Source organism: Hemitrygon akajei, chromosome 19 (genome assembly GCF_048418815.1).
Source record: "Hemitrygon akajei chromosome 19, sHemAka1.3, whole genome shotgun sequence".
NCBI classification, from domain to species: Eukaryota; Metazoa; Chordata; class Chondrichthyes; order Myliobatiformes; family Dasyatidae; genus Hemitrygon; species Hemitrygon akajei.
This window is the reverse complement of record NC_133142.1, coordinates 23,000,904-23,022,135: the sequence shown is the minus strand read 5'-3', so window position 1 is coordinate 23,022,135 and position 21,232 is coordinate 23,000,904. Positions and strand designations below refer to the sequence as shown.

General features: G+C 39.9%; 2 protein-coding genes across 4 annotated transcripts in view; one reads left to right on the top strand and one right to left on the bottom strand.

Annotated features, from left to right (window-relative positions):
• appl1 (adaptor protein, phosphotyrosine interaction, PH domain and leucine zipper containing 1) overlaps positions 1–9,776 on the bottom strand; it is a 59,805-nt gene extending 50,029 nt beyond the window's left edge. The window contains exons 1-4 of one of the 3 annotated variants that reach the window (XM_073072240.1): positions 9,611–9,712; positions 8,736–8,808; positions 3,027–3,125; positions 921–980 (exon numbers count right to left, since the gene is read on the bottom strand). In XM_073072240.1, coding sequence (XP_072928341.1) covers positions 921–980; positions 3,027–3,050 — 84 coding nt within the window. In that variant the 5' untranslated portion in view covers positions 3,051–3,125; positions 8,736–8,808; positions 9,611–9,712. Of the gene's footprint in view, positions 1–920; positions 981–3,026; positions 3,126–8,735; positions 8,809–9,610 lie in introns of all 3 variants that reach the window. The other 2 variants (XM_073072238.1, XM_073072237.1) reach the window with 2 other exon arrangements.
• A 4,088-nt stretch (positions 9,777–13,864) lies between these two features.
• Positions 13,865–21,232, top strand: part of il17rd (interleukin 17 receptor D) — a 115,207-nt gene continuing 107,839 nt past the window's right edge. The window contains exons 1-3 of the mRNA XM_073072235.1: positions 13,865–14,096; positions 14,341–14,528; positions 15,229–15,330. Of these exons, the coding sequence (XP_072928336.1) occupies positions 13,898–14,096; positions 14,341–14,528; positions 15,229–15,330 (489 nt within the window). The 5' untranslated portion in view covers positions 13,865–13,897. The remainder of the gene's footprint in view (positions 14,097–14,340; positions 14,529–15,228; positions 15,331–21,232) is intronic.

The window sequence follows — 21,232 nt, the reverse complement described above, 5'->3', positions numbered from 1 at the left end:
GTGCCTTTTTCACCACACAGCTGGTGTGTACAGACCATGTGAGGTCCTCAGTGATGTGGATGCCAAGAAACTTAAAGCTCTCTACCCCAGATCCATTGATGTCAATAGGGGTTAGCTCGCCTCCATTCCTCCTGTAATCCACAACCAGCAGAGTAATAAATTCTGTCAAGAGTTCACTGCACATTTAACAAGGACACGTATCCACCACATAATAAAATTACTGTAAATATTTTAAATATTTTTGATGTATTTACCCAACTATAAAACTCAATTTTCTGTGATAACTTACACTAATTTAAGATTGGCTCTGAATAGCTTTTGGTGAATCATCTCATTCACCAACTAGATTTTTGGATTACAGAACTCAAGACAATAAGAGTACTGATGTTTTCAAACATATGCCATTTACTACTTTATATCAATCTCTTAAATAGTCAAATCATCAAAGTTTATCAGGGTCAGTGCTTGTAAGTCTGTGCCAGATCATTCCTGTCAGAATCTGAAGTCTAATTTCATTGTTCCTTGTCTGCTTCAAAGCTTTCCCAGACAACAGAAACAAAGTTGTTTGCAACTTAAACTACTCCTTTTGGCAAAGCACACTGTGTTCCAACAGCCTGGTAAAGAACTCTCTCAATCTCCCACTTCATTCACAATTTTGGTGGAATACTGATTTTGCAATCAGTAGAGTTCAGTTTCTTTGCACAATCATTTCTGTCGTAATTTTAATAACCTCTATTCAAAATTCCTCTAGATTTACCTATCTCTCTGGAATTTCCAATACAATGCCATGGTATTATTTAAATTAATCTACAGTTTATTTTTTTCTATAACTAATCCTACAACACACTCTCAACCATCGGTGACTATCAAAATATTTCTGCCCAATTTTACTATGGTCAATTCCTTCAATTTATTTTTACCTGCTGTTTGTATTCCTTGAGCAGTTTGGACGTCAGATGTGTTGCTGTGCTCAATTCATTCTACAAAACAAATACAGATTAAAATAAACATTCTACCTCTCATTAAAGAACATTATCTAATAGAATTATCCAATTTCAAAATATCCAAAGCTGTTCCATATTGCTTACAAGAAAGAATGAGGACATTTCAGCTCAGAGTCTATGCAACAGAGTAATACCATCTATATAGTACTAAAACTCTCATGCTGTCTGTCTGTGACCTCCAATTAGCGCAAACAGTGCATTACAGCGGCATTTTTTATGGCTAAATCAACTTAAATGCGTTAACTTACAGAACGCAGGCAAAGTTCAGGGTTATATATTCATATAAAATTGCTCATTCGCCAAAATCAACAGCCCCGCTTTCACCCGAGAGCCAATCACCATCCTGGAAATCGGGACGTGACACCACGACGCATGTGCAGGGCCAGCCTCAGCAGCAACATCAAGTGGAGCAAAAGGGCAGCGCAGTTCTATTTCGATTCTCTCAAAGGGTGCCCCAACGGGTCACCCCGTTGTCTAGTTACACCTAAAATTTATCCTACAACCTATTCTCCCATATTCCCATTTTCCATTTACCAGTGCTTTTACTTGATCACTCATTAACACAGAAGGCAATCATGCTAGGCAATCAAAAGCAGAAAACCCAAACCAGCTTTATTTGATTGACCAGGACATCACAACTGACACAAGTCACTATTTGATAGAGATGTGGCTTTTCCAAAGGGGTCATCAAATAAATATTTATTTCATACATACCACATGTAGTAACCTAAATGTGCTTGTGGTTGCAGACTAAAACCAAATTTCCACAATTCTGTAAGTTTAGGATCACAATTAGTCATATTTATGACAAATTTATGTCAACATAGACACTCTTAGCCTAGTAAAACAGAATGGCACTACAAATCACAAGGTTCAGATTTTCTACGCAATTAGAAAATATTTTCCACCACTATGTCACCATTTTGTGCACTACTTTCTTCAAAGTTACTTTATTTCTACTTTTCCTGAAACATTAATGGGCATAGTGTGGGTTCTTCCATGTAAGATCCTTAGAGCAAGAGTAAAGTGCAACATTTTGGCTAAATACAAGAAAGTACATGTAACAGCAAAACTTTTTTAATCTTCACTTCTCAACATGGATCAAAAACTTAGTAAAAATATGTTTTTGTAATCACAAAAACTCAAACAGTAAACTCAGACATTGATGAGATTTTCCTGAGATGGTGAACATTTAAGTACGCTGTTCATGTCTGAAATATCATTTCACAGTACTCTATTTGTCAACATGGAGCAGAGAGCAAGTTTGTAAATCTGGCAGGAGCAAAGGATGTTGGGAATGGCAAAGGTAGAGCACCTTGGGAAAGGTGTGGGACAGGTGGCAGAGCAGTGCTGGGGGCTGCAGGTGATCCAGTCCTGAGACATCAGACAAGGTCACTTGATTCCAAACAATTGGTTTATTGACCATTATAGAATGTCAATCTGATGCTTCATGCTCCTTCCCCTTTCCCTTCCCCTTTTCCCAACCATGATTCCCCTCTCCCTGCCCCCTTCCCAATCTCAGTCCACAATAGGAACTCATATCAGAATCAGGTTTATTGTCACTCTCATAAGTCATGAAATTTTTTTTTGTGGCAGTACAGTGCAATATATAAAATTACTTCAGTACTGTGCAAAAGTCTTAGGCACACACACACACACACACACACACACACACACACATATATATATATTTTGCATAGTACTATAATTCTGGCAAATCCCTCCACCTTATCATAGGGATACCCTTTCTTCTCCTCCCTCTTCTCTGTAACTTAAAAAATATTTAATTTCTAACTTCTGCTAGTTCTAATGAAAAATCAGATCTGAAATGATAACTCTATCCCCCTTTCTACAGATGCAGCTCGACCTTCTGAGTAGTTTCAACATGCTCTATATTTATTTTAAATTTTCAGCATCAACAGCATGTTTGCTTTATGTGCAAGCTTGTAAAGATTTGCAGTTCCGTTCCAAGGTCCACATTTTATTCTATGCCGACCTCCATTTCCTGATAACTTATAATACCTGTGCATTGTAAATCCGCTTCATGGCATTGTAAAGTTGGGTGGTATAATTTGAGACTGCAGCAGCATCTTCTTCAAACACTCCCAGTAGTGAACGTGTCTGTTCAAAATTAAGATTAAAGTAAGTTTGACAAACGGAATTTGGATATTTTTTGTATTTTTAATTTACACAAGTTAACCGCTACATCAATTAAATAATAATAGTGCAGGTGAATTGCTTGATGCTAGTAAATAATACTACATGCACCATCGGCAAGTGTTGATTAAATGTTAAGGACAAGGAACTTAGAATGACTATGAACTGATTGTTCAGCTGAACAAATACCTTCATTTCACATTTTTGAACTAAAAGGAGTCCTGCACTGCCACATCAGAAATGGCTCCATTGCACTATTCAAGCAGGGTGTTCCCTTGTTTCCTGAACAATATTTACCCCATATTGTATAGCATATCAACTACACATTTAATTCATTGTTCTTTATTGATGATAGGTGCAAAGGCTTTCAGATATCCTCAGATCGTAAAAGATGTTATATAAATGCAAATCAACCTTTTTTTAATTCCCTACAACCAATTGTCAAAGTGCATTAAAATTTCTCTCAGAAATCTGCATCCATAATGTCACCAAAATAATATAAAGCAGCAGCCTCTTTTTTGTCCCCTCAGACCATAAATAAAGCCAAGATATATTTCTGGAGTGCTTGAAAACTTACTGCTGATGAACGATTTCAATAATTGTAAAGCAACAACTCCAAATTGCAGAAATGCCTGAAGAAGCTTCCTGGACCTGAAATATTAATTGCTCCTCCTCCCATATGCGGACTGCTAACTGCTCCCAGCATTTTCTGCCATGATTTCATATTTCCAGCACTGGCAGTTTTTTAAAAATATTTTTGATATCTACAAATGCTGCATGCATGGGCCAAAATCTCAAACACTGAAAATGTGACACAGATCAGTCATTTACAATAGAAAGCAAAATTTATAATACCTGCATGAATCCTTTGTCAGAACTGGTATGCACATAGGTATCACGCAAGGACAGGTCACCCCTTGGTTGGAATACTCACCTCCCATTATCATGATGAAATTAAGTTCTGGGATTGCACATTTAATATACCAAACAGTAATTGGACAAGAAATTTGGTGTAACTATTCTGGAAGTAGAGATTGGCCAGCAGCAAGCTTTCAAATTAGAAATGCCTGGGTACAAACCAAATATACACTCAATGGCCACTTTATTACGTACCTCCTGTACCCAATAAAACCGTCACTGAGTGTATGTTCATGGTCTTCTGCTGCTGTAGCCCATCCACATCAAAATTTGATGTATTGTGCATTCAGAGGTGCTCCTCTGGACACGACTGTGGTAATGTGTGATTATCTTAATTACTGTCACCTTCCTGCCAACTTGAACCAATCTGGCCATTCCCCTCTGATGAGGTGTTTTGGTCGACAGAACTGCCACTCACTGTATTTTCCCCCCACACCATCTCTGCAAACTCTACAGACTTGAGTGTGAAAATACCAAGAGTTCGCTAGTTTCTGAGATACGCAAAGCACCCCAATCATTCAATGGTCAACGTCACTTAGATCACATTTCTTCCCCATTCTGATGTTTGGTCTTAACAATAACTGACCATGCCTGCATGCTTTCATGCACTGAATTGTAGCTACATCATTGTCTCATTAGATATTCACATTAATGAGGTGTACATGCATACATAATAAAGTGGCCATCAAGTGTATATCTATGAGAGAAAAGATGGGGCTAGAATGCCCTGGATTAGAAACGGCAAGGAAAGAACTGAAAGAAGTTTAGGACAAATATCAAGCAATGAATAAAGGAAAAAAACAGACAGAAAACAGAAAGGAGACACAAGAGATGACAGACATTGGAATCTGGAGCAAAAAGTAAACTGCTGGAAGAACTCAGTGGGCCAAACAGCAAATACTGTGTGTAGGCAATGGGATGCTGAAAGTTAATAGAGGGTTCATAAGGACTTCATCAACTACAGCAGAGGGGAGGAAGTGCATCTCCAGAACAATAAGGGCACTTCAAAAATCTCAGTGCAGGAAGCCTAACTTTAAAAACATGTGCAACAGAGGTGGAGAAATTGTGGAAAAAGTGATGGCAAACAGGGAGGAAGCCAAGGAAAAGTTGATGTAGCTTTGGGTGTCTGCGGGTTTATTGCAGATACTGGTGGCTAGTTTGTCTTTCCAGATGGAGACAGAGAGCTCCAGGAAAGAAAAGAGAGCTAATAACGGTGAGGGTAGAGAGTAAGTTGGTGGCAAAGATGATAACACCCAGCATTCCACATAAGTGTAGGAAGCAGCACCAATACAGTCCTCAATGCTTTGGAGAAAGAGTTTGGGAGGGGTGCTAGAGTGGGTTTGGAACAAGGGCCATTCTATTTATCCAACATAGATGGGGCCCATGCAAGAGTGTCTGGCTATACTTTGGACATGTAGAAAGTAGGAAGAATTTGAAGAGAATTTGTTGAGGATATGAAGAATTTGTCAGCTGGATAATAGCATTTTATGGAGGGAAATGGGTTGGATCTTTGTTCCTGTAGGAAGTGGAGGCTGCCAAAATCTTCCTGATGGGACATGGAAGCATACAGAGACAAGACATGGATAATAAAGATGAGGCAATTAGGACCAGAGAATTGGATGTTATCAAAATGAGGGAGGCAGGTGAGACAAACTGGAGTTAGGTTTGGTGGGGCAAAAGTGGACAAAAACAATGGGTCTACCAGGGCAGCCCTGTCTGTGGATCCTAGATTAGAAACAGGTAGTGTGGGATTGGGGTACCATCAAGCTAGGGAAATCTCCTGATACGATGAAATCTGTAACGGTCTAGAAGACAGATCAGAAAACAAAGGAGAAAATTTCAATACAAGTGAAGGATAATGAGAGGCATTGATCGTGTGGATAGTCAGAGGCTTTTTTCCAGGCCTGAAATGGTTAGCACAAGAGAGCATAGTTTTAAGGTGCTTGGACGTAGGTACAGAGGGATCTCAGGGGTACATTTTTTTTACGCAGAGAGTGGTGAGTGTGTGGAATGGGCTGCAGGCAGCGGTGGTAGAGGCTGATATGATAGGGTCTTTTAAGAGATTCTTGGATAGGTACATGGAGCTTAGAAAAATAAGAGGGCTATGGGTAAGCCTAGGCAGTTCTAAGGTAAGGACATGTTTGGCACAACTTTGTGGGCCAAATGGCCTGTATTGTGCTGTAGGTTTTCTATGTTCCTAAAATTAAGCATAGAAGGGTGGAGCCAATTACCTACTTTTTAAAAAAGGAACAATTCTTGTGAAAGGAAAGAACATGACTAATGTACATGCAGCTTGATTCAATCTTCACAATTGAGGATGAACCAAATGTTACAGCAGAGAAAGGGTTGTAGAATACTGCAAAAGAGAAGGCATTGTAAAAAAAATAAGATATAATATAAACAAATAAAGAAGATCTGAGATAATCCCACTGCAAGGATGGTTAACAAGCAATTTGGAAAATTAACAAATCATCAAATCTAGATGATGTATGTTGAGAAAACTAAGCTGTTGAAGAAATTCTGATCACGATCTTTCAGTGTTACTTGACTAATGGAATGTTCCTGGAGGGTGTAAATGTATACAATCATTTTCAAACGAAAGGTCGAAAGGGTTAAACCTAGAAAATACAGATCAATAACTTTAATAATGTGGAAAAAACAAATCAGAGGCTATCATCAAAGATATTAGGGGAATTGTGGATTAATAAAGGACAGTCAGCTCAGATTTCTTAATGCAAATTAAGTCTAAGTAAATTCAATGAGCTCTTTGAAGCTGATGGGTACAGATGGGCAGAGGTCAAATATCATGGAAGAACCTATGATATTTACAATCACACGGAGCAAGGTATTAGAAAAAGGGACTAAAGGTAGATAAATCACCAGGATCCAATGGTCTACATTCAAGGGTTTAAGGGAGGTGGTTGCAGAGATTATGGCTGAAAATTTTCAAAATTCACTAAGTTATGGGAGGGTACCAATGGGTTAGAAAACTGCAAATGTCCAGGGAAGGAAGACAAAAAGCAGGAAATTATAGGCCTGTTATCTTGACGTCTCTTGTGAACTGGATGCTGGAGCCTTTAAGCAAAGTATCTTAGAAAAGCTTTATGTAATCAAACTAAATTAGAATGTTTTTTTAAAGATAAATAATGATTGAAAAATTTACTAGAGTTCTTTAAGGACATAACAAAGTTGACTGAGGGAAATCCGCAGATACAGTGTATTTAAATTTTAAGCAGGCCTTTGACAAGATACCACAAGACCTCAGAGTATTACTACATGTTAGAATGGATTGAAGTCCAGCTGTCATATAAAAGACATACAGATGTCAGAAAAAGTGGATCTTTTTTAGGCTGAAACAAAGTAATTTCTACAGTTCCCCAAACATCAATTCTTGGTCCTCAAATTATTATAAGGACCTGTAGGAGGCAACAGACTGTAAGGGTACCCAGGTTTGATGACGACACTAAAATAGAGAGGACAAGTTGTGAAGAGGACATTGGGACTCAGCAACAAAAAATACATATGTTGAGTTGTCAAAAAGTTGGCAAAAGTACCAAGACATTGGAAAATCTGGGAAACTGTGAGATCAGTAAGAGGAGTCAAAGTACAGAAAATGTATATAAGTGAGCTACAAAGGGATCTGGGTTTTCTTCTGCTTGAATTGTATAGGGTATTAATGAGTACCATGCACTGTTTTGGTCACCTTAAAGAGGGACACAGTACTCCCAAGTGCAGTTTCACCACCAACCTGTACAGTTGCAATATGACATGAACACCTTCTTCACCACTCTATCTGTGTCTGCACTTTCCATGAACAATATACCTGTATTCCTAGGCCTCTCTGTTCTACAATGCTCTCAAGGGTCCTACCATACAACATGCAAGCCCTGCTCTGATTGGAATTACATTTCATAAGTTTTTGAGTTAAATTCCATCTGCCATTGTTCGGTTTGCTTTTCCAGCTCATCTAGATTCCTCTGTAATCTGAGATATTCCTTTTCATAATCTAATATACCATCAATTTGATGTTATCTGCAAATTTACTAACTATAAAATGTCATGCAAATTGTTAATATAAATATCAAACAGTGGACCCAGCACCAATCCCCGTGGGACACCAAAGGTTATGGGATTCCAATCCGAAAAGTGCTCTACTTGCATCCTCTGGCTCATCTCACCAAGCCAATTTTCTATCCAAATGTGCAGATCACTATGGGTCCCAATGATCTAATCTTCCTGTCTAGCCAACCATCCAAAACCTGTCAAATGCCTTGATAAAAGACTACACCCACTGCCCTGCCCTCAACAAACTTCTTTACCACCTCTTCAAAGAACACAATCAAATTTGTGAGATATGATTCCTCACTCACAAGGCTATGCTGATTATCCCTAAGCAGACCAGAGGGACCTGGGATTTCAGGTACCAACAGACTGATGTCACAGATAGACAGGGTAATAAGTAAGGTTTTTTTTGGCATTTTGACAATGCAAATTGGCCCACAAGTTTTTACTTAATCCTTTCCATCTCACCTTCAACCTTTGTCCTCCACTTCTTGACTCAACAACCCTGATTCACTAGCCTGTAGCTCCCTGATTTGTCCTTGTGCCCTTTGTAAATTAAAGCAAAACATAAGCTACCCTCCACTGTTCCAGTACCTCAACAACGGCTACAGATTCAGCAAATGTCTGTCAGAGATGCTGCAATTTCTTCTCTCCGTTTAAAGTCCATCTGAAAATATAAGAAGGCATTCCTAGAATGCAAAAAAAAATCACTTGATTCAGAAGTGAGAATACTACTAATGAACCATGGCTGATATTTACTTAAGCCTTTAGTCGTGGTTTTTCCATTTGGACACACTCACTTCGGAGCCAGAAGCCTCCAGAAATGCTCAGATGAAATTCAATTTGAAAGATGTTAAATGGAGTATTGGTCCATTACTGCTGCGCTATTTGTTGTCAGATTTTGAAAGGGCACTTAAAGTCAGAGGGACGTTAAAGATCCCATGGTGCTAAACTAAGAACAGGGAATTTATCCCGTGTGTTGGGCGATGCTTCTCCCACACTCAAGAATGCCGAGAACAGATTTTTTAATCGTTTCGTTGTTTGAGGAAACTTGAACCCAGCAAATATCAACTAGCTTTACTACAGCAATGGCTGAGTTTTGAAAATTGTGTAAGTGGCTGTAAAAGGTTTTTGGCAAGTACTGAGATGGGAGTGCACAGTGCTACAGACAGCAAGTGCAGAGTTCTTCCAGTTTGCTGCTCGCATCGAATCTGTTCGATTCAAACCAGAATTTAAGAATTACTGTCATTTATCTTCACTAATCGATCAACAGACCCAATAAATTTCACTCCGGGCTCTACTGTCGGTGATAAAATAGAGCGTTCAATCATTTCGTGCCTCGGTGTCACGTTGTTTACCCAATTTAACATCAGTATTTAAATCAGCCAGCCCAGGGCGGCTGCTGGATCGATACCCCGAGCAGCCAAGGCCGCGCCTCGGCCTTCTGACTCGACACGCTCTGCCCGTACCTGCGGACTGTCCTCCAGAGTCTCCTCGATCGGCAGCTTCTCGATGCCCGGCATCTCTCCGGCCTCTCGGCAGAACGACGAACCTCCCCTGCGAGTCGGGGCCGACGAAGCGTCCAGAGCTGGGACGTCACCTAGCGGAAATTCTGCCGCCATTGGCCAGGCGGCTGCGCCCAGTGGCAGCTGGTTGGCTGATCACACTGTCAATTAAATGTGACTTCCTGTGTAGGTGTGAGGGAGTTCGTGGGGAATGATGCGAGATCCTGGAGGCGGACAGCAACTCGCTTCATTTCACGGCGGTCATCCCTCCTTGTGTGTAAGTGTGGAGTCCCCTCCCCACGCCCAGCTCAGGATAGCTGAAACTGAAATGGAAAGAGCTTCGTTTATGGAAGCACTGAGTACGTCCGATTGTTTTGCTGGAGTTTAACCAGGCAGGTTAACTCAGTGAATTGCAAACCAAGCGGAAAGGATTCCTCTTCATTATCTGTCCACCAATCCAGTCCTCGACAGATTAGTAGGCTCATTTTGACGAAGATTTAACGAATATCGTTTTTGTGTTTGTATTTCGTTGCCTTGCATTTTATTTTGGCTACTATTGTCACATTTACCCCACCTTCCCTCTTCGCCCCTCCTGCTGCCGCTCAAAAAGGTCGTCGCCGGTTGTGTAGAACCAACACAGAGCTCTCTGTGGGAGAGTTTCTAACTCATATGAGTCTCATGAGCCATCTAAGAAGAGATAAACCTGGACTGGCCGTAAGGACCAAATCATCGAAGGAATATTTAAGGAGGACAGTCAGTAAGATTTTTTTTTTTGCACATTCACCTAGCGATATCAGCATCAACTCGTAGTTGTTTAATTCCGTTTAATCTATTACAATTTCCCGATGCGCTTCAGTTGAAGAGCTGTCAACACAAATTTGAAGGAGGAAAAAAATAGCAAGATTACGGCTGATGACCAAACTTGATTAAAAGTTTAGGCTAAGCACATCAAATGAAAATGGAAAGATCTAACAAAAAAAATTGGAATTGTTTTATCACATGCAGCAAGATACCCCTGAAAAACTGGTCTTGAATACTGATCATACAGATCAGAATCATTACACCGTTCATTGAGGTAGAACAACAACAATGCAGAATAAAGTGTAGGAGCCACAGAGAAAGTGCAGTGCACGTAAACATTGAAGTTCATTGTGAGGTCAAGAATCCATCTTATTGTACTAGGGAACTATTTAGTATTTTTATAACAACAGGGCAGAAGCTGTCCTTCAGCTTGGTGCTGTGTACTTTTCGGCTTTTGTACCTTCTGCCTGATGGAAGGGGGAATAAGAGAGAATAGAGTGGGTGGGAAATTTGCTTATGTTGTCTGCTTTGCTAATGTAGTGAGAAATATAGACTGAGTTCATAGAGGGGAGGCTGTTTTCTGTGATGTGCTGAGCTGTGCCCACAACTCTCTGCAGTTTCTTGTGTTCACATGCAGATCAGTTGTCGTACCAAGTCGGTATGCATCCAGGTAGGATGCCTTCTGTGGTGCATCGATTAAAATTCATGAGGGTCAACAGCAGCATACCAAATTTCTGAGGAAGTAGAGGTGTTGTGGTCTTCGTGGTTGGGCCAGGACAGGCTACTGGTGGTATTAACACTTTGGAATTGGAAGCTCTCAACCTCAACGTCATTGACTTAGACAGGAGCAGCGTACCCACCCCTTTCTGAATTCAACATGACCAGCTCTTTTGTTCTGCTAACATCAAGGGAAAGTTTGTTGTTGTGACAGCATGCTGCCAAGCTCTGTATCTCCTTTCTGTGCTCTGACTCATCATTATTCAACTATATGGCCCACTACGTTGTAGTATCGGCAAACTTGTAGGTGGGGTTAGAGCAGAACCTGGCCACACAATCATGAGTGTACAAGGAGAAGCGTAGCGGGCTGAAAATGCAAACTGATGGAGCACCACATTATCGTCACAGAGGTGTTGCTACCGATCCTTATTAATTGCTGTTGCTGTCTGTTGGTCAGGAAGTCAAGGATCCATTTGCAGGGAATGGGGCTGACACCCAGGATCTGGAGCTTGGTGATGAGTTTGTTCAGTGTTACAGTATTGCAAACTGTAGCCAACAAACAATAGATTCTAGTCTTTGCTGACCAGAAGCTCCAGAGATGAGTTTGGGCCTGGTAGATGGTGTCCACAATAGACCTGCTTCAGCGTGGATGAATTGTAGTAGATCAAGATGGTCTGGGAGGCTGGAGCTAATGCTTGTTATGACCAGCCTCTCAAAGCACACATAATAATGGATGTCAGAGCCACTGGGCGATAGTCATTAAGGCACATCATCTTGTTTTTCTTGGGTACCATGATGATAGTGGTGTTAAAGCGCGTGGGAACTACAGATTGAAGAAGAGAAACATTTAAAAATGCCTGCAAATATTCCTACCAGCTGATCTGTACAGGATCTAAGGACATGGTGGCTTGTTTTGCCACTCTTATGGTCGAACACCCAGATGCCAGACATGCATCTTAGTCCCTGTGCATGGATGTGGCTACTCTCCCAAAAACTGAGTTGGATGGGGATGATCCCAGATGGTGCAGGTGGGAGAGGAGGATCTGACTGGGAATGAAGAGGGATAGAATGACCCTCTGTACCATAGCTCTTGGTGCAGGGATTGTACATCTGCAGAAATGCCCTGCTCCCAGTGAACCTCTTGCCCAGGGCTTGGAACAACAGCTCGATCATACATTTTCAAGGTCATAATACCAGCCAGAGGCCTAACAATCACACCCGCTGCTTTGACATGTTCGGATGAAGGTAGCTTTGTTGTTGGTAATTTGAAGGGTGTCTAGGCCACTGGAGTTTGGCTGCCACAACCATGTGACTGATGGACGGCACCAACACCAGAGAGGATGGAATGGACACCTGAATCTACCCAGAAGGAATTATAACACAACCAATCAACTAAAAAAAGCAGAGGGGGTGATGAATTGGGGCAGGGAAAGGAGAGGGGGAACACAATGCTGGCTCTGTAGTTGCTGCCTTTTACTGTCTCTTCTGCTGGGGAAAGGCCCTTCCACTGGGTCAGCTGAAGCTTGCATAGGATTGAAGGAAAGTCCGAGATGTTGAGGAAACTTCTTCACACACAAAATTCTGAAGGAACCCAGCAAGCCTGGAAAAAAAAGTACAGTGGACGTTTCTGGGATTTCCAGCATCTGCAGATTTTCTCTTGTTTAAGGAAACTTCTTCGCCTGGTCCAGATAATTAGGGACCGGATGGTGTCTGTTAAACCTGAACAAATCATATTCCTTGACTTTTTTTTATTTTTTTTATATATAGTTTTTTTTCCCCGCAAAACATTGTGCTACCCCTTTTTCCGTCTGCCGTGTAACTTCATCCCGCAAAGTGAGAACTTGGCGCCGCAGTGGAGATTCTCAGTTCTGCAAACTTGACGGCAAACAGCAGATCTAGGGTGGAACGGGAGAAAATTGAAGGTGCGTCAGTCTAGCGAACCACGAGACACTTTTGGTGCAGGAATTTTGAAGATCCATGACTTTCAGAAAACATACCCATGTGGCATATATTCTTGGGATTGGTTTATTTTGTAATTTAAGTTATGTTAATTAAAACGCAATTTGATTTCCTAAATGAAAAGGCATTTTAGGGATTATGACAGTTTAAGAATACGAGTGTCCTCGAATTACTTAATATTTAAGCGGAGTAAATAAACAAACATCTTTATGTATTTAAAGTAATTTAAAGTGATTGTTTGACTGAACTAAGCCGGCAGATGGAGAACAATTACGTTGAGCTTTAACGGCATTTACGGCGCATCCCAGCTTATACTTTTGTTTTCCCGTCATTACGAATGCAACATTAGATATGCATGTAAAAGTATGGAAATATTCATCAGGATTATTCTAATACTATTAAGAGATTACCTTGTGGATGAAGTTTTCCTCTCCGATTTTGAAATCAGAATTTAAAATTTCTTGGGTATGTTTTAAAATCCGAACTGCTACAATGCAGGTTTTAAAGGATTTGAAAGAAAGTTGTGATTGCTGTTTGGGAGAGATAACATTGCCTCCACCCTCTGGGTGCCCCCCCCCCTTGTTGCTCCTATTAGGTGCTAATTACATGCCAACAAATAAACAATTATCGCCTCATGCTTCCACGTGGGGGTTCTTTATTCAAATGCTAAAACTTTCCAACTATATTACTTTAATCAGTGACGTCGCAAAATTCTACAAATATAGGGGACGGGAGCAGGCAGGCTGGTAAGGGGAGCGAAAGTGATCGAGGACAATGGCCAAATTTCGCCCCCGAGATTTGACTGGTGACTTAAAAGCTCACCACCAGCCTGCAGAAACTCGGAAGGTATCGGGAAGAAAAGCTGCAAAACGTTCGTTCACTATTGAGAGTATCTTAGGGCTTGAGACGAATGAGAAAACCACTTGTATTGTCGATCCCCATCGCCCGTGGGTTGATGTGCTTAATATTGCAGGTAAATCTGGCGTTAAGTAATTGATGCAAACTATTCAGCAGCTTGATTTATTTGTATAGTTTATGTAAAGTTTTTTCTGAATCGCTCTACCTTTGTGCGTGGTTCTGTCGTAGAATGCCTTTTCACCTTTAATTCCCAAACCTGAACACATCAATGGAAAAGTGTGGCATATTTTTTATGGTAACTAACTCTTCTTGTTAATATATTGTAATACTGACCGCATTTTCTCCCTCAACTTTTCCAGGGACATCCTGCCCAAACTCCTCCGAGAGATCTCACCATCTGCCTTACACGAGGAAGGGAGACAATGAGAGCGACCGCGACCTTCACGGCACCAAGGTGAACAGGCGGAGTGAGCACCCGCTCTCTTACCCGCCCAACTGTTGCTGGTTGCGAGGGAGAAGACCTCGGACCGCTTTCAGCAGGAGCCAGGTAGTTGGCAGAGATTTTCCAAAGCAAAACATGCGGGAGGACTTCCGTTCTGATTATATACATTAAATGAAAACTCACGAGTAGCATTTTTTTTACAGAATAAAACACCTCGATTTTCAATGAGATTTCGATTTTGAGATTTTTTAAAAAATCGAAATATAGTTTGTGCCTTGTTATTTCGAAAACTCGTATTAAACCCGCATTGTACTAGGTCTACAGTGTACAGTTAATCTCTCCGATACACTATTATAGACTAAGGTCGTTTATAATGGATACGTCCCAAAGTAACCGAGCAAGGTAATTAAAAGGGGGGGGGAACACTCCCATCTATTGTCACCGGTTTGATAGGAAATGTTGGATGTGAACAAAATCATGTGCTACTACTTGATTTGCAGAATAAACACGGGAAAGTCTGCAGATTCTGGAATACCACAGCAACACATACGAAATGCTGGAGATCTGATGAAGGGTCTCGGCCCGAAACATCGCCTGTACCCTTTTCCGTAGACGCTGCCTGGCCTGCTGAGTTCCTCCAGCATTTTGGGTGTGTTGCTCAGATTTCCAGCGTCTGAAGATTTTCCAATTAGTTGTTGAGCCATTGCTTCTTCACTGATTCCAGCATTCAATTGCTTCGTCAACCACCGTAACGCGATTGTGACGTAATAGAAACATGTGCATTTTATTTGAATCACTTTCTCAGATTGAAGTTTTGGAAGAGGAATTTAGGCTGAATTGTTACCCAGGAATTGATGTTCGTGAGGAACTTGCACAGAAACTGGCTTTGGATGAAGATCGAATTCAGGTAATTAAGAGACGTAAGACTGAACAAGACTGCTGTGTTGGTTTCATGCTGTCGCTACCGTTTAAAACAAAATACTGCTTTTGATACTTTTTTTTTGAAAAAAAATTTTCAGATCTGGTTCCAGAATCGTCGAGCAAAACTGAAACGATCTCAGCGTGAGTCACAGTTTTTAATGGTGAAAAATGCACTAATAAGTTCAGATGTCCAAAATCAGAAACGGGTATAAGACCCTGATCCGCGAAAAAAAACACAGGAAAATCTTGTGTACATTCTGATGTTCCTTCTTGTGGCCTGAGGCAAGTGGACCAGGAACACTTTTGTGTTTGGATTCTGTGCTAGTTGGTCTTTGCAGGCGATGCAGTAGGGAAAATGCTGAACTCGGCATCCAGGGGTTGTGAAGGAAAATAATTGACAAACGTCTGGTTTTTGATTGCAGTCATTGAACCTGACGGGAGCTAATGTGCACTGTACTGAAGCAGGCTGTTGCAAAGGCTCCCGACTAGCTAACCTATTAACCAGACAGTAGCATCCCACTCCAAATGTGCTTCAAGCTGTCCAACTTCCAGTATTGTCCTCCCAAAAAAAAAGCCAAATAGAATCAATTTGGTGTTTTTTAAATTTGATCTTGAGCGGAGAAAGCACATTGATTAGTCAGGTCTCTCCACTGTTTATGCAGGTTTGCTTTACACAGATTGGCTTTCCTCTGCTGCAATAGTGAACTGTGCAATTAAAATCTTGTAGTTTCTGATTCTGAGGAAATCCAGGACCCCCATGTACTCCCAGAATAATCCCCCCTACAATAAATCCAAGAAAGAGGACCATGACAACATGATTAGAGTCCTTGAGTCTTTTCCAAATGTTTGTATTTGTTGATTCCCCCCCCCCCCCAAAAGAAGGCCACACTGGGTGATGCTGAATTGTCCTCACATCTGACCGAGACATCAGTGTGCTTCATTGGTTGCTGAGCCGCTCGGGGTGCCCTGAGGATGAATAGTAACAGTTTCTGATCAAATTGTGTAAAGTGTGTTTCTCTTTTAATTCTGGGGCCACATTGCTGAAGTGTTTGCAGATTTCAGAAATAGTTTTGCTATTTGAAAATATTGTCCTTTTTAGTGGAACTTGATGGGTATACAACACCAACAAATGGCAATGACGCATAATACTATGATGAACTGCTCATAATATTGTTTCGAAACAGCTACCGGTATTAACATTTGCAAAGATTAAAGTGCAAAGAAAAGTTGAAGAGAGAGTCCAACAGCGATTTTATGAAATTAGTTTAATTGTATTTCCTGGATAACTTGTGCAGGGAAAAGAGATTTGTGAGAAATATGGAATGTAAAACTACCCAATGTGAAAGAAATAATTAATGTAAGTGGACTGGTCATTTTATTCAATTTGCAGGACTTTAGCTGGAGTGAATAATTGTTTAATGCATGTATGAAAGGTCTTTCAGTGTGTGTACAATTGTCTCTTACCGAGTTTTATCTGTAAAAATGCCAGCATGTTGCAAATCTTATATTTAAAATAAAATTGTAACAAAACTAGCACAAGTGCCCTGAGTAATTTCCATAAGGAAGGTGCTCTACATCCAGTAAGATTTGTGGATTTACAAGCAAAGTGGAAGCATTTGTCTGCAGCAGAGAGATCCTACTTGTAGCACTGGTGTAAGGTTTTATTCATGCAATACATTCAAGGAATGTCAAATAACCGTTTATCAAGACTGCTTTTTTGTCTCCCTCTTTTGGTGAATGTAATGGAGACTTAAAATTGGTATTTATGTCAATGTATTTACTCTACATGATTGTACACAATACCATTATTACAGGGAAGTTGGTCTGTCACTTCCTGGTGCTGGTGAGTAAAGGAATTGGACAAAACCATTTGCATGATAGAAATATGGAGGATTAATATAGTTAGTATAGTTAGCATGCAGTACATATTTTTAAAATCTTTTGAGAACTGTGATGGGGATTACGTGTATGCTTTCAGGGAACACCACAATCTGTGCTTATAATAATATCATAATTGTGCTTATAAAACTGATAATATAAAACTCCCCAAGCTGCCTCACAGTTGGGTAAGAATAAGGAGAGGACTAAATATGATTGGAGGTACGGGGAATGCAGCAGAAAGTTAAAGGAATTATTATGACTCCTGATGACTAAAGGAAGTATTATTAGTCATAAATCAAGATACATCAACTGAGATGTTTTTAAAAAAAAATATATGGGGTCATAAAAATATTTAGGGAACAGAGGGACCAGGATAGGGCTGGATAATCCTACCTTCCAGCTCATGATCTGTGTCCTGCATGTCACAATACTTCAGGTACACTTTGAAAGCATTTTAAATGTGAAGACTATTTCAGCCTTTACTGACCTTTAGTCAGTGAGTCACAAACCCTGACCATGATGGGGGTGGGGGGAAAATGCCCTTTTGCCCCCTTAATTCTTCAACCAATCACTTTAAAGTTAAGTACAGTACTTTATTTTCTTTGCAGTCCCTTGACAAAGGAAAATGTGTCTTTTCTATTTACTCTTTTGGCTGGTCAGTTTTAAATGCCTTAATTAAGTCTCCTCTTGGTCTCCCTTTATTCCAAGGAAAACCTCCTAGTTTAGCCAAATCGGCCTATGCAGAATATTGCAGGAACTCAGCAAGTCAGGCAGCATCTGTGGAAATGAACCAACGAGGATGTTTTGGGTTGAAACTCTTCATCAAGACTGAGCCAATCTTTCCTCATAGGGACAGTTTTCAGTTCCTGGTGACATTCTCATGAATCCCCTCATTGATCTCCAATCTTTCCTATACACAGCAATCAAGCTATTTTATTTACCACTTCTGCCAAATAGCTCCCTGTACTCTGAAGCTTTCCTTCTCACTGTCAAGACAAATTCATTTAAAGATTGTTGAATATGATTTCCAGGCACAAGTGTAAAGGATTATAAAATATTATCCATATTTGGTATTAAATCTTGTTTTTAATCATGCTCCAACTAACTATGAATCATAAATCTACATTATTGGACACAAGGTGCTAGATACAGAATCATGTGGGGACCCCCACCCCGATAACAGCCTTTCGGTCATGAAAACAAAACACATTAGAACCATCAGCTTTTCCTTTCTGACAAATTTAATTAAATTTGCCACTCTCCTTAAATTTAAAACTTTTTGACCATATGGGATCTTGTCAACATCCTTGCTAAATGCTGATGTAGACCATATCAAATGTACTTCTTTGTACCTCAATTTTTTTTTGTTAATCAAACTGAACCTTAACAAATCCCTGCTGACTGTCCTTAATTAGGTGCCTTTTTAGATTGTCTTATACTGCGCGCAATGGGTTCCAGTTGATTTGCCCATCAGTAAAGTTAGAATAAGTAGCCTCTAATTACAAGATGTATCCCTTTGTCCTTTCTAAACGAGAGCACAACAGCACTCCAATTATCTGGCACCATTCCTGTGAGCAGAAGATAGAAAACTACTCGGGAGTTTCGGCTTTGTTGACAGGCTAGATATTTCATCCAGATGCTACAACGGTAGATGCATCAAAGCTGAAAGTTAACCGGTACTGCATTGTAGTAAGAAAGTTGTCAAAGTTTGGGATTGAGTCATGTAAACAGGAAATTTGCACGTCTGTACCACTTCAATACTTTCACATGAGGGCGATGGGATAAATCCAGAAGATTATTAAAGGTCATGGAATCCTTTCAGCTTTATTAATGGATGGGGATTGTATAAAAGCAAGGGGGCTATGTTTAAATCTTTTATATATAAAAATTAATAGTGCTAACACGGAGCTTAGCTGCAGACTTTTGATTTGGGGTGTCAAAGTAACATTTATATCAGTATTATGGATTTATTACCCTGTTTCCAAATTACTTTCTAGTACAGCAATTTTGTTTTTGACTGTATCATACCTGAACTCGTAGGGTGGTGATGACTATGGGACTCATTTAACACCTGCTGCCCTAAGAGTGCATAGCAACACCTCTGCAAATAAATCCACTGTGTTGTCCGTCTAAATACTGACCACATCATTCACAATGGGAGATCAGCCTAATCCAGTCAGGTCTAATACCTACTTAGCTTTTCTATTATTGGCCAAATGTCCTAATGGGACTAATTTGTTACTCATTATTGAGCCCCCACAAAGAAATTAAAAGGAATAGTTTCAACAATAGGGAATAGCCTAGATAACAAGTCCTAAATGGGTGATGGGCAGCAGCAGGACACTACTTTAAGTTGCATGAAGCAGCTGCACTCCCTATTAAGTGAATCTTTATACCCTGAATGGTAGGCATTGTCTTGGACTCCTAATAGATAATTTTTTTGATTGTGACTTTTTAAATTGTGCTTGGGTTTATTTTTAACATTAAAAGTATATTTGGGTAAACTGTCAGTTGTGAGCATGAAAGATTTACAGTCCATACCAAAATAATCCCCTAATGGATTAAGATGAATGCTCATTGTGTGGTGAAAACTTGGCAAATTGATGATTCTTACACTGAAAAATGCTGTGTGTGGCCGACCTTTGGCAGGCAAAGATGGCAACCGGAATGATATAAACAATTTACTCCACAAGTAAGCTGAAATATAAAACTACATCCAATCAAAAAAAAACCCTATATGATCAACAAAATTGAGAATTTAAGGCAGCACCTTAACTTCGAGGTTGCAAAGATTCACTTAATAGAGAATGCAGCTTCTTCCAGCACTTGCTTGTTCGATTTTAGAATTTTATTAATCAACCAGAATCACTGAGGTACCCCTCAGTTTTCTAAAACGATACAGGCACAACATATTCACAATCTGCCTCGTTTGATTTGAAAACAAATTGGCATGCTTTTTTTTAAAGATACTGTTGTTAAAGTTCTGTAGGATTACAGCAAGTCTTGTGTTCAACCTCCTTGGAATAAAGAACAAAATTACTTTTCCAGTTGTTGTCATGTGCCTATATTCATTTTCTTTACCAGAACATTAAGAAAAAAACAATTGCAGCTCAATTTAAAGTTTATTTTCAAAGTTAACCTTAAGATTTTCCACATCATTGTCCATTCCACCTCGTTGGCAAATTGTGTAGCTACCTGCATCGTATTGTGGATTGATCTTCTTCTTTATCATTAGCAAACCCAAATAAATTACTTGTAAACCTTTTCTCATTGATCAAGTTTGTAACAACTCAAAACAAAAAAATGTTGAATGTTAATGTCGTCAATTGATCCTAACAAAATGATACGCAATTCACGATTCACCTTGTGTCATTATTCCTCTGCAATATCCTCCCTTCAAACCTAGGATCCCTGCCTTCCAATTCTTGCCTCAGCTCCATCCCCCTTCTTGCACCCTACCATGGGTGACCTGGCTCATTATAAAACAGCTACTTTTGCATATTAAGAATATATTTTCTTGGTGAAATATTGCAATGTAAGAACCCAGGAAGCATATGGGGAGCCTGGTCTGGTTAAGCTATTTTTATTTTCTACTCACTTGTTGCAGCATGTGTCATATTTGATATTATTGTCCTGTACTTTGAACATGTGGCTGTAAGAATATGCAAAATACAATACCAACACAAGGTGCATGTAGCACATACTGTATAAGATAGCAAGCACAAAAAGATTTCAGTAACATAGTAAAAAAATAATATAGTCCAAGATCCTGAGTCCATAATTGTCGCAGCAGTCTGCAGTCGAACACAATATGGTACAGAAACACATTCCTGAATCCTGATTCACGTTCAGCGATTCAGGAACAGCTTCTTTCCCCTCTGCCATTCAATTCCTAAATGGACGTTGAACCCTTGGACACTACCTCACTTTTTTAACATATTTCTGTTTCCGCACGATTCTTAATCTATTCAATACAGTATATGTATAATGTAATTTACTTATTTGTT